Below are 12392 nucleotides of genomic sequence, written 5' to 3'. Positions count from 1 at the left end.
ACCTCACGCGCGCCTTAACGGATTTTTTTTTTTCTTTTTACTGTTCCACTACCAAACAAAGAAGAGACTAATTAGTATTATTATTATCTAAAAATTTACAATAACTGTTAAACAAAAAAATCAACGAAGACAGTTTAGTTAATTACCATTCAATTTAATTCATCTTGTAACATTTTTAGTAGTGGAATAAATCATGTAAAAAATTTGAAGTAAAAAAAAAAAAGAGTAAATGATTTTCATCAAAAATTGATAAAAGAACCCAAAGAAAAAAAAAACAATCACTCTGTAGAGTTAATGGGCTGAGCATATTGGGCCTTGTACGTTTGACCTCGGCCTTTTATATCAATCTTCGTTTGCGCGTGCTCTACACGCCAAGTGTGTGTTTAGTGAGCGTTAAAAAAGCGTAGAGCCTTTTTAGCCAAATGCTGCCAAGTTTCTCAATTAAAGCTTACGGGAACTCAAAGAAACCTCTGTGTGCTGCAACTTGCAACAAATTGAGTGAGAGAGATAGAGATAGAGATAGAGAGAGAGGTACAAACATAAAATACTCAGTCACTCACTCCTATAAGGAAGCAACAAGTCTTCTCTACACAAAGGAAGCCTCCTTTTTTGTTGCCCCTTTGTCAATAAAGAAACCTTCTTTTGGGCTTATTTGGTTTCGCTTTCTTGGGGACTAAAAAGGAGATGAATCCGATTAAGGAGACAATGAACCTTCGCTTCTTCTTCGTTTTCTTCTTCTTCTATGTGTTCCTCCTCTTTCCTCGCTTTCAACTCTCTGAAGCTGCCAAAGACTCGTCGGCTCAACAAGTGAAGTTACAGAATCGTCGACTTGGCTCCTCCGTCGTCTTTCCTGTCTCCGGGAATGTGTATCCTCTTGGGTAACTGCCAAATTTCACATCTTTTTGTTTTCAATTTCTCTGTTTCTTGCTACTTTCTAGTCACCTATTTGTGTGTTTAATTTTCTTTGTTTGGGGATTGTGTTCAACTAATCTCTGGATACTTTCTTGCATCTGAGGGATCTCTTTACTTATTAATCTATTTCAATGCTTGGCAAGAGAACTTTGTTATAAAGATTGGAACTTTCACGAATTGCAGATTTTGGGCAATGTTCGATTCTGTTATTCCCCTTGTATTGAAAACGCCCTGTCTGATTGTTGATGTAATACTTTGGCTTATTGGAAGAATTCATTTTTCTTCTTCTTTGCAATTTCAGGTACTATTATGTGTTGCTTAACATAGGCAACCCACCTAAGCTCTTTGACTTGGACATTGACACTGGCAGTGATCTCACTTGGGTTCAGTGTGATGCACCCTGCAACGGTTGCACAAAGGTAAGCGTTCATCTGCTTTGTTGTGTAACATAATTATTAAGGCAAAGGTCTTTTCTATCTTATGATTTCGTTATCTCTTCTTTCTCTGCAGCCTCGTGCTAAGCAGTACAAGCCCAATCACAACACTTTGCCTTGTTCACACCTCTTGTGTTCTGGACTCGACCTTCCCCAGAACAGACCTTGTGCTGACCCTCAGGATCAATGTGACTATGAAATCGGATACTCCGACCATGCATCATCCATTGGTGCACTTGTAACTGATGAGTTTCCTCTAAGACTCGCAAATGGCTCCGCTGTGCATCCCCATTTGACATTTGGGTTAGTTTTGTTCTTCCCTTTTCACATGTTAGAAAAGAAAAGACTAAATTCATGGGCTGTATAAAAGTCGGTGATCTTACTAGTGATCCTGATTCTTGAATCAACTTGTCTTTTAGATGTGGGTATGATCAGCAGAACCCTGGTCCACACCCTCCTCCTCCAACAGCGGGAATCCTTGGTCTTGGCAGAGGGAAATTAAGCATCTCAACACAGCTAAAATCCTTGGGGGCAACGAAGAATGTGATTGTGCATTGCTTAAGTCACAATGGTAAAGGCTTTCTCTCTATTGGAGATGAGCTTGTCCCTTCTTCTGGAGTTACATGGACTTCACTGGCTACTAATTCACCTAGGTGAGCAATCTTTGAGCATCTTTATGCCCTCTTCTATTTACTCACACTTTTAAACTTGACAAGTTAACAATCATGGTGCGACTTTTTTTCTGTAGTAAAAACTACATGACTGGACCAGCAGAGCTTCTCTTTAATGCCAAGACCACAGGTGTCAAAGGCATTAACTTTGTTTTCGACAGTGGAAGCTCATACACTTACTTCAATGCCGAAGCGTACCAAGCGATTCTCGATCTTGTAAGCCATAAAAAAAATTCTGAAAAACAGCAGCAATTGTGTTTTACACTCTTATGACTAATTTGGTGTTTATATATCTCGTATAGATAAGAAAAGACTTGAATGGGAAGCCTTTGAAGGACACAGAAGATCAAAGCTTACCTGTCTGTTGGAAAGGCAAAAAACCTTTGAAATCACTTGATGAAGTCAAGAAATACTTCAAGACAATTACTTTACGATTTGGGAATCAAAAGAATGGTCAGCTACTTCAGGTTCCACCTGAGTCTTATCTCATTATCACAGTGAGTCTCCTATATACCAACTCTCTATGACTAGTATCTACATCAAAATCCATGGCTGAGAGTCTGTTTCTTTGTTTTTTTTTTGTTATCTTAGGAAAAAGGAAATGTATGTTTAGGTATCCTGAACGGAACTGAAGTCGGGCTAGACAGCTACAATATCATAGGAGGTAAGTAAATAGATATACTTAAGTTTTCAATTATAGTTTTCCTTTCCCAGGGGTTCTTTTAGGTTCATAACTTGACAACAAAATCTCATTGTTCTGTGTGTGTGTGATAGACATATTTTTCCAAGGGATAATGGTGATCTACGACAATGAGCAACATAGGATTGGATGGATTTCTACAGACTGTGACAAGATTCCCAAGTTCTGAACCTTAATTCACCTTTTTCTTAATATAATTTTGTTCTGTTTCTCATCAAATCCATAATAATAATAAAAAGTTCTCTTGTTGTCTTCTATTGTGTGTTTTTATTTTGCCTCCAAACCACTCTAAACTATTCTGTTAACAGTGAATATGGAGGAGGAGATGTAACGGAGGAGGCTTATCCAAGAGGATTTGGTTTGATAACAGAGCTTTTCTCAGGAACTGATTCTTCTAAGAACAAGAACTTGGCTTCAGATGGAGAGCTTTGACGTTGACACACAGAGAAAGGGTTTTTGATAAAGACTGTGTAATAGAAGGTTTTTGAGGTTTTTGGTTGTTATCATAATAGAAACAAGGAAATATATTCCCTTTTGTAAATATATATATACACACTTCTTTGACTTTTGTCATCAGATGTAATCCTTACAAATAATGAAAAAGAACACGGAAGTATTTTACCAAAATGACCCCAGCACAGTGATCATTGCTTGAGGGTAAAAGAGGAATTACAGAACGAATACAGTAGACAATGGCGGAACTAGGAAACCTCAAAATTAGAGAGAGAGAGAGAGAGAGAATTAGAGCTTGGCGCCATCATCGGGAGAGAGTGAAAAGACGGCTGAGCTTGAAGCAAATCTTCATTACGCGGCGGCGAAGATGACTGAGATAACGTCGGTGATGGACATTGACGTAGACGAAAATCAGCCTCGCAAGCCGGTTAACAAGGGGAAAGACGTAGCCGGTTTTGGTGGTGGTCCGCCGCAGGGTAAGGCGACGCCTTGGGTTGAGAAGTACCGACCTCAGTCGCTCGATGACGTCGCTGCACATCGTGACATTATCGATACGAGTAATTGAACTTTATACACAACTTCCATAAACCCTAGGGTTAGGGATTTAGTACAGTTTTTCTTTTGGGTATTTTTCTCTAATTAAGAAAGTGTTTCGAATAGAAAATTGTGTGCCTCTGATTAAGCCCTAGTGAATTGGAATTGATGTTGTTGTTTCTAAAAAGTCTAATTTGATAGTTTCTTATTTGTTTCTTTTCTCAGTTGGATTGAGGGACTAAATGCAATTTTTATAGCTTCTTATCACTATGCTCACTGAAGGTTTTTGCTTTTTGTGGTTTTTGTAAAACAGTTGATAGGCTGACCAATGAGAACAAATTGCCCCATCTTCTGTTGTATGGTCCTCCCGGTACTGGCAAAACATCCACCATTCTAGCCGTCGCCCGGAAACTTTATGGACCCAAGTACCGTAGTATGATTCTCGAACTGAATGCGTCAGATGATAGAGGAATTGATGTTGTAAGGCAGCAGATTCAAGATTTTGCTAGCACGCAGAGCTTCTCTTTGTGAGTATCCTATCATGATTCCTTCCCTGCTTTTGATTTTCTTGATTCCTCAACTGGTTTTTATTACTCATAAATATCGAATGCATTGTGATGGCACGAGCTATGTTTAATTTTAGCATCTTGCTAAGAAGTATAATAACTTATCTTTGTGTGTAACAAATTTGTTGTGAATATAAAAAATTGAATTTCATGATTGTAGAGGAAAATCTTCTGTGAAGCTGGTTCTACTAGATGAAGCAGATGCCATGACAAAAGATGCTCAGTTTGCCCTGCGTAGAGGTATAACCTTATATTGGTCCTATCTCTCTCGTTTGTTTTGCTTAAGCACAGTACTAACATCTTTGGCATGCTTATTTTCTTAAATTTTGCAAGTAATTGAGAAATACACCAAGAGTACTAGGTTTGCGCTCATTGGGAACCATGTCAATAAGATCATTCCAGCTTTGCAGTCGAGATGTACTCGATTTAGATTTGCCCCTCTCGATCCTGTTCATGTGAGTCAACGTCTTAAACATGTAGTAGACGCTGAAGGGTGAGAATTAAGCTATTTCAGTCTTGTCTTATTGTGTTTTCTTCATTCTCCCTCATGATTATGTGTATTTTTTAACCCCTTTTTTGTGTTTCCTTTTTATAATTGGACTAGGCTTAATGTAAGTGAGGATGGTTTGGCAGCTCTTGTACGGCTGAGCAATGGGGACATGAGAAAAGCACTGAATATTTTGCAGGTTCTGGAATATTTCCATTTGGTTCTGTCTCCTTATCAACAATTGTAAATCTACAGAAGATAATACTTTTTGATCACTATCAATGGGTCTGTAAACACTTATAACGGGTTTATTGGTGTGGGCAGTCAACTCATATGGCGTCAAAGCAAACTACAGAGGAAAAGAGAAAAGCTCTGAACACTTTGCAGGTTCTGGAATATTTCCTTTTGGTTTTGTCTCCTTATCCACAGAGATAATACATTTAGATCACTATGAATGGATCTGTAAAATTTTCTGACGGGTTTATTGGTGTGAGCAGTCAACTGATACGAAGTCAGAGCAAATTACTGCGGAAGAAGTTTACCTCTGCACCGGAAACCCATTGCCCAAGGACATTGAGCAGATAGCTGGCTGGCTTCTAAATAAATCATTTGCTGAGAGCTACAAAAGTATTGAACCATAACTGATTTGTACTAAGTTAATGATTCCATGGTCCTGACTCGTGATTGCTATTTCATTCTGCAGACATATCAGAAATGAAGACGAGAAAAGGACTTGCCATTGTTGATATCGTCAGAGAGGTTACCATGTGAGTGACATACTTGGTTGCTGCTTCAAACTGATGTGTTATCCGTGCCATGCATCTGTAGACTAACTTTTGTTTCTCCATCAGGTTTGTTTTTAAGATCCAGATGCCTTCAGATGTCAGAGTTCAATTGATAAACGATCTGGCAGACATTGAGTAAGTATCTTTTGCCAATTTAAATTTGGCTGATTGTTTAATTCTGACTGCCTGGAGTAGAGAGTATTTAAGCTTGTGTTCCCCCACATTTTTCTTTTTTTTTAATTGCTAGTCATTTTATTGTTTATAGGTACAGGTTGAGTTTTGGGTGCAATGACAAACTGCAGCTTGGAGCTATCATTTCTACTTTCTCACATGCCCGGTCTGTTTTGGTTGGTGCAGCAAACTAAACCATGTTTTTTTTTTCCCTTTTTGGAACCTGCAGTAGCTTATATGCACTGTGTTATGTAACTGCTAGAATAGTTCATCTCAGTGTTGTTTTCCTGATAGTCTTTTGGACATTTTATGGCCGTTTGTGACCAAAAGCTTGCCTTTCAAGAGTGTTAGACCCACCTTGTGATCTCATATCATATCATTGGCAGATTGCTCAAACGGCTCTTTGCAATTTTCAATTCCTAGATCAAATATGTTTCAATGCTCTTCTTCATATTGCCTGTCCGATATTGGTTTCTCGTTTGCTCGTGTAAAAAAATAACCCAGACAAAATGATGATTAAATAACTTAAACATCGCTACAGGAATCAGAGCACTTCGTGCTGCTTAGTTGATCCCCGAGCGAAAAAGGTTTTATGAACAAACTGTCAACACATAACATCGCGGACCAAAAAAGAAGAGAAACAACCTATACAAAAAGATTTTCTTTCTTGCTTAGGTAGGAACTCTTTGATTCTACGTTCCTTTTTCACACATCGTACTCATTACCCATATACATGTATTGCTATACATCTGCTGCAGACTTTGCTCTCCTTTAACTACCAAAATGCAGCCATCAAGAGCATTAGACAGATTAAGTCTTCCGTTGACCAAGTGCATTGTCCTTGTGAAGATTGAGTAGTTTGGTTTCTCAATGGGTCTCATCCGTTGTCCTATTGGACCATGCAATCTCAACGTCGAGTGATCTGGAAGAGGCATCTTTGCTGTTTTCATGATTCAGGCTTAGAGATCCACTGTACTCTCCTTCTGTCACGACTTTGTCGATTTGGATAGTAACACGGCCTAAAGTCGTCTGCAGACAAGGAATGTGTTGTGTTAAACACATACCAAACAAGACAATACATATTGAAGATCTCTATCGAATACCAACTCTGCAATTTGAACGATGTGGCTTATTGTTACAAGGTTACCTTTCCAAATGTGCTCTTGCTCTTGCATATGATGTGAAGCTTTTGTCCTTTGGGGGGAACATCAAATGCCCAAGTAAAGCCTTCTTTCCATTCAGGAGTAGTGCTATGGCTCACGACCTACAGAAAAAGAGACAAGCCCAATGATACGATAATTTTTTTTGGCAATGGTGGGAGTGAGAATATTCTCTCATGGATGGATTTGCTTTACCTTAGTTTGCCGTGGAGGGCAGTTTCCTATTGTTAATTGACAAAAGGCGTTTGTGGTTGCCATGGACTGCTTTAAGTTATTGGCACGCATGACGTTCACTGTTAAACAACCTGGTAAGCAGTGCAATAAGCTGTCTGCCTTGTCGTGGAACCTAGGAGGGCATGTTTTCATCAGCATTTGCAGGACGGGAATTGCTTCAGCTGCAATCATGGCTTGAGACTTTGCAACATCTATAGACATATTCGTCCAGGAGTGCCTTAGCAAGTAAAGAATATCCAATACCAATCCCTGGACGTCTTCAACGCCAGATTTGAGCGCCCCTACCAAATGAGGGATGCAGAAAGTAGCAGCTTCTGAGGCACGGAGCTTAGGAAAATTGGAGAAAATCACATTTAAGGTTCTCAAAACTTCGATATTTATAGTTGATGTAGACCACAAGCCTCTCTCAAGTGCAGCTGTTCACAATCATGAGATGTCAAACAGTTAAAGATAAGAACAAAACAAATTTATCAGAATATAAAAAGTGTCGAGTCCTGAGGACCAGCAGTTTAATGCTAGAGTGACCGGGATATAGGATTACTATAACTTAAATTGACAAAGTACCTGTTAGTGATCGTATAAGTTCATTCGAGACATATTCTTGGAGTGTGTGGTTGGAAAATAAAAATTTGACCATCAGTGCAGCCTGCCCAGAAACTTCTGCATTGCACGAAAGCAGGAGCTCCTGAATTAACAATACGCCACCAGCCTCTGCAACAGCTCTTCTATTCGTTCGACTATTCATCACAAAATTCTGCAACGCACAGATGGCCACCACTTTCATTTCTTCTGTTGGTTGTTCCTCTAGCACGCTAATGAGTGCCCGACAAGCGGATACAGAACCACTGGATCTAGAAAGCCCTTCATGCTGAGAAAGATCCCCAAGTGCCAGAGCAGCAAGAAGCCTACCAGGTTCTGATCTTGTCTGAGGGTCCAACAGATATTGAGATAGTGGTGCTATTGCATATTTGCATAACTTCAACTCTCTTACTCTCGGGTTGTTAAATATTACTTCAAGTAAGCTTCCCGATTCTTCCTCGCATTGATGAGATCTCAGGAGGTCCAGCAATGCATCGATTGCACCACACTCTGCCATTTGTACTGTGCTTGAAGCATCGTTTTTCTCATGAAGCATCAATGCTTTTAGAGCCAGTAAAACTGTGCTTTCAATTGTTGAGAACAACAATTTTACCAACACTGGAAGTTCAACTCTGAAAAAGCATTCTACATCATACTGCAGAATATTGGAAAGAACAAAAGCAGCTGACTCCCATAAGTCAAGAGGGGGCTGAGGATCTTCCTGAAGAATAACCTTGGATAGCTCAAAAATACCTCCAGCATCAAGAACAGCCTTAGGCCAGCTAGCAGATATCTTCTCCAATGCCTTTATCGCAGTTTCCTGCAGGCTCAGTATTCCAATTCCTGCAAGCCGGACCAGAGGAAGAACAGCACTCTGTGTTGTGATGTCTTGCTGGAAATCTTCCATTGTAAGAAAATGGCTCAGCAGTTCTGCTCCAAGCTGCTGGATAGCTTGGGATGAAGATTCTAAAAAGGAAATCAGAGGCACGATAGCTTCACTGGGTGTAAAACTAAAAGCTTCAAGGCTTTGCTGTTTTTCCAATATGTTTACAAGTGCTTGTAGGGCACTATGTTGCCCCCATAAGGTCAAGTCTGACCGGAGCAAGACCGTGAATAGAGGCTCTACAGTTTTTGCAACATCTGGTCTTCTCGCGATAACTCCACTATTTGTTAAAATGCGAAACAGCTCCGCAACAGAGGAACATAATGAACTTGAGGCTCCAGGTAGCAGCTCAAGACATCGCTCAATTATTCCAGCTTCCACCATGTCCAACTTGCGTGGTACTCTGTCTTTCCCCAGCTTAATGAGAGCTGATAAGCTAGCCTCGATAATCCTGTGATTTCTTTCGGAAACCAAGCCAACAAAAAGCTCCTGAATGTTATGTGCGGCTGCTAGTTCTAAATGTTGCTCGTCATCCAATAATATCTTAATAGCACAAACTGCTGCTTCAACTGCTGCACTTCTTTCAGACTGCATCAGTGTTATTAAAGGCTTCATGCAACCGGAGGCGGATGGACTTGTTCTGATGTTTTTATTCAAGAAAACAACAGAACAAAGTCTGGCAGCATTGATCTTTAACTCCTCTGAAGCAGAAGTAGATGATAAGATTTTGATCACGTTTTCCAGCAGACTTCCTTCTACATCAATCAGAAGGGCTGTATTTGGAGTATTTCCTGAGCTTAGTTTGATCAATGCAGAGAGAGCTACCTCTTGCTCACTTTCTGATACAGTACCGAGAATGTCCATTAGTGGTTGAACAGCCTGGCAGGCGATTTCAGAATTTCTGATGTTTTCAGCACCAAATAGCTCATTCAGAGCCCCAGCTGCGCTGTATCTTGCACTTCTCGAACCTAGCCGCAGTACTGCGATAAGCTGATTCAAGGAACTTAGTGCCATTTCGTTTTGTCTAAGCTCGTGGTTGCTAAACAATACCCTAAGCAATTCAGATATGGCGTACTCAGTTGAATCTTGAGGACTTAGAGAAAGGTACTTTGTTAAAGCTTCAACAGCTCCAACTTCAGCCATTAGTAATTTATTTGTGTCACTTCCATCAGCAATGCGAATCAGGATTTGGACGGCAAACTGAGGGGCTCCAGGCCTATCTGGAATTGGTCTCAAGAGATCTACAAGTAGCGGGATAGATTTGCGTGCAGTGGAGCCAAGCCTCACATCTTCAATTTCAAAAAGGTGTTGAAGAACGACCTGATCAGGCTCTTTCACCAGAGAAAATTCATTTGCCAAAGCAACCAAGTTCAGTATCTCTGATTCCACATAGCCAAGAAGGTTTATTATCCCAGAAACAGCACCTGAGTTTGCAATTGTCAGATTTATTCCTCTGTTCCTAGTACAAACAAGACTAGCCAGTGCGTGGGCAGCAAAATACCGATCTATCAGTTCATCAGATCCTAGCAAAAGTGCAAGTGTTGGAATGATCCGCATTGTCGTTGAAGAAGAGGACACATTGTCATCCTGGAACATGATAGCCAGGAGGAGAGCACTAATCCAAATGCCTTCTGTATCCTCAAATTCAGCCTGGTAAAACAATTCAAGATTACTTTCAACGGAAAAATTCATACAAGGCATCTCTGCCAAAAAAAAAGTAAGAATCAAGTCAAGCCTAAGAGAATTTGACAGCAGTGTGATTCAAAACCAAAATGCAGAATCATGCTTGACAAGTGAGACTTGCTGTAACAAAAGGTACCCTGTAGGATAACCCATGACCAATAAACATGAAGAATCATATAATTAAAAAAGAAATATTTACCTGCGGACTGGAAGTATACCTAGCAAGCTTCCCCAAGAGCACCTCAAGTCCGCCGGCTTCCACAACAATGACCTTTGACTTAGCATCAACGGAAGTGAGTATGCATAGCAGCCACAATGCGACTGTACCACCCAAGATTTTAGCTGGATCAGGAAAATAAAAACTACCTGTATCCTGGAATACATTTTTTTCCAAAAACCCTTTAGGTGTCTGGACTTCAGTTTCTAGAGAAAAGCATGTAGAATTCTGCTTTATCATATCAACTAGGGCATGTAACAAGATTTTTGAAAAACCAGACTGATTAAGTGTCTCCGTGATCAGCTGCTTTTTTTCCTTTGCAGCACATAAGAGCAACGCTGCCCCCCCAACTCTCACTTCTAAGCTGGATGCATTCACTATTCTATCAGCCAGAACACCCATTGACTTGGGTCTCGAAACTATTAGTTCACTGAGCAAAAACTGTTGATCAGAGCAAAGCCTGGACAAAATTTCTATTGCCTTATCTTGCACAAGAGTATGGCCTTCGATAAGGCATTGCACAAGGGTCTCTAGGCTTGATGGCACTTCGGCAAGGGCAATCAATGGAGGGTAAGAGAGATTCACCCCATTCTTAGTCTTTGCCAAGAGTGCTACTACTTCTAATATGTCGAAAGTATCTGGGCTATCCACATCAACTGAATTTAGAGAATCAATGAGTGAAAGTATAGCAAAACGGCACTGAGCACTTCCCTTTAGCACATCACAAACTGGAAAGTTCTTAAGTAACTGATGAAGTGCTCGTGATGCATTTCTCTTACCTTCCGCAGATCCATCAGCCAAAATTCTTGTGAAAGCTGAAACAACATCTTCAGCTAGTGCTTCTGCAGCGATATCCGGATCAGACAGAAGATTTGCCAGGGCAGAAATCGCATTTTCTGCAGAATCGATGGATGAGTTCTTAGCCAACTTTATGAGTGACTTGATGTCTCCTTCTGCAATGTAAGACTTCTTTTTATTATTATTTTTCTTAACCGGACGGGACAGTGCGTCCAAAGCCCTAGCCACCTGNCCCAGAAACAGCACCTGAGTTTGCAATTGTCAGATTTATTCCTCTGTTCCTAGTACAAACAAGACTAGCCAGTGCGTGGGCAGCAAAATACCGATCTATCAGTTCATCAGATCCTAGCAAAAGTGCAAGTGTTGGAATGATCCGCATTGTCGTTGAAGAAAAGGACACATTGTCATCCTGGAACATGATAGCCAGGAGGAGAGCACTAATCCAAATGCCTTCTGTGCCCTCAAATTCAGCCTGGTAAAACAATTCAAGATTACTTTCAACGGAAAAATTCATACAAGGCATCTCTGCCAAAAAAAAAGTAAGAATCAAGTCAAGCCTAAGAGAATTTGACAGCAGTGTGATTCAAAACCAAAATGCAGAATCATGCTTGACAAGTGAGACTTGCTGTAACAAAAGGTACCCTGTAGGATAACCCATGACCAATAAACATGAAGAATCATATAATTAAAAAAGAAATATTTACCTGCGGACTGGAAGTATACCTAGCAAGCTTCCCCAAGAGCACCTCAAGTCCGCCGGCTTCCACAACAATGACCTTTGACTTAGCATCAACGGAAGTGAGTATGCATAGCAGCCACAATGCGACTGTACCACCCAAGATTTTAGCTGGATCAGGAAAATAAAAACTACCTGTATCCTGGAATACATTTTTTTCCAAAAACCCTTTAGGTGTCTGGACTTCAGTTTCTAGAGATAAGCATGTAGAATTCTGCTTTATCATATCAACTAGGGCATGTAACAAGATTTTTGAAAAACCAGACTGATCAAGTGTCTCCGTGATCAGCTGCTTTTTTTCCTTTGCAGCACATAAGAGCAACGCTGCCCCCCCAACTCTCACTTCTAAGCTGGATGCATTCACTATTCTATCAGCCAGAACACCCATT

At 40.3% G+C, this 12392-nt stretch overlaps 3 protein-coding genes across 3 annotated transcripts in view; 2 read left to right on the top strand and 1 right to left on the bottom strand.

Moving 5' to 3' along the window:
* LOC104713415 (aspartic proteinase Asp1-like) lies at positions 436-3290 on the top strand. The gene is made up of 9 exons (XM_010430523.2): positions 436-878; positions 1214-1331; positions 1423-1649; positions 1766-1999; positions 2095-2233; positions 2320-2514; positions 2609-2681; positions 2792-2879; positions 3026-3290. The coding sequence occupies exons 1-9, from the start codon at positions 685-687 to the stop codon at positions 3147-3149; spliced, it is 1392 nt and encodes a 463-aa protein (XP_010428825.1). The 5' UTR covers positions 436-684; the 3' UTR covers positions 3150-3290.
* On the top strand, positions 3429-6129 carry LOC104713414 (replication factor C subunit 5-like). The gene is made up of 10 exons (XM_010430522.2): positions 3429-3727; positions 4018-4231; positions 4431-4510; positions 4604-4763; positions 4875-4956; positions 5082-5144; positions 5255-5384; positions 5461-5524; positions 5609-5677; positions 5808-6129. Exons 1-10 carry the CDS (start codon positions 3538-3540, stop codon positions 5905-5907), a joined length of 1152 nt encoding a protein of 383 aa, XP_010428824.1. The 5' UTR covers positions 3429-3537; the 3' UTR covers positions 5908-6129.
* The window catches only part of LOC104715869, an 8996-nt gene continuing 2813 nt past the window's right edge, over positions 6210-12392 (bottom strand). Inside the window, exons 5-11 of the mRNA XM_019230087.1 lie at positions 11972-12093; positions 11560-11739; positions 10452-11495; positions 7672-10219; positions 7069-7523; positions 6861-6977; positions 6210-6742 (exon numbers count right to left, since the gene is read on the bottom strand). Of these exons, the coding sequence (XP_019085632.1) occupies positions 6581-6742; positions 6861-6977; positions 7069-7523; positions 7672-10219; positions 10452-11495; positions 11560-11739; positions 11972-12093 (4628 nt within the window). The 3' untranslated portion in view covers positions 6210-6580. The remainder of the gene's footprint in view (positions 6743-6860; positions 6978-7068; positions 7524-7671; positions 10220-10451; positions 11496-11559; positions 11740-11971; positions 12094-12392) is intronic.

Source organism: Camelina sativa, chromosome 9, assembly GCF_000633955.1.
Source record: "Camelina sativa cultivar DH55 chromosome 9, Cs, whole genome shotgun sequence".
Taxonomy (NCBI): domain Eukaryota; kingdom Viridiplantae; phylum Streptophyta; class Magnoliopsida; order Brassicales; family Brassicaceae; genus Camelina; species Camelina sativa.
This window is presented reverse-complemented; position numbering and strand designations above follow the sequence as displayed.

Coding starts and splice junctions, on each gene's coding strand:
- LOC104713415 (XM_010430523.2), top strand. CDS start 685: ATGAATCCGATTAAGGAGACAATGAACCTTCGCTTCTTCTTCGTTTTC. Junction 879..1,213: donor GGGAATGTGTATCCTCTTGG/GTAACTGCCAAA, acceptor TTGCAATTTCAG/GTACTATTATGTGTTGCTTA. Junction 1,332..1,422: donor CCTGCAACGGTTGCACAAAG/GTAAGCGTTCAT, acceptor CTTTCTCTGCAG/CCTCGTGCTAAGCAGTACAA.
- LOC104713414 (XM_010430522.2), top strand. CDS start 3,538: ATGACTGAGATAACGTCGGTGATGGACATTGACGTAGACGAAAATCAG. Junction 4,764..4,874: donor CATGTAGTAGACGCTGAAGG/GTGAGAATTAAG, acceptor TAATTGGACTAG/GCTTAATGTAAGTGAGGATG. Junction 5,678..5,807: donor AACGATCTGGCAGACATTGA/GTAAGTATCTTT, acceptor TATTGTTTATAG/GTACAGGTTGAGTTTTGGGT.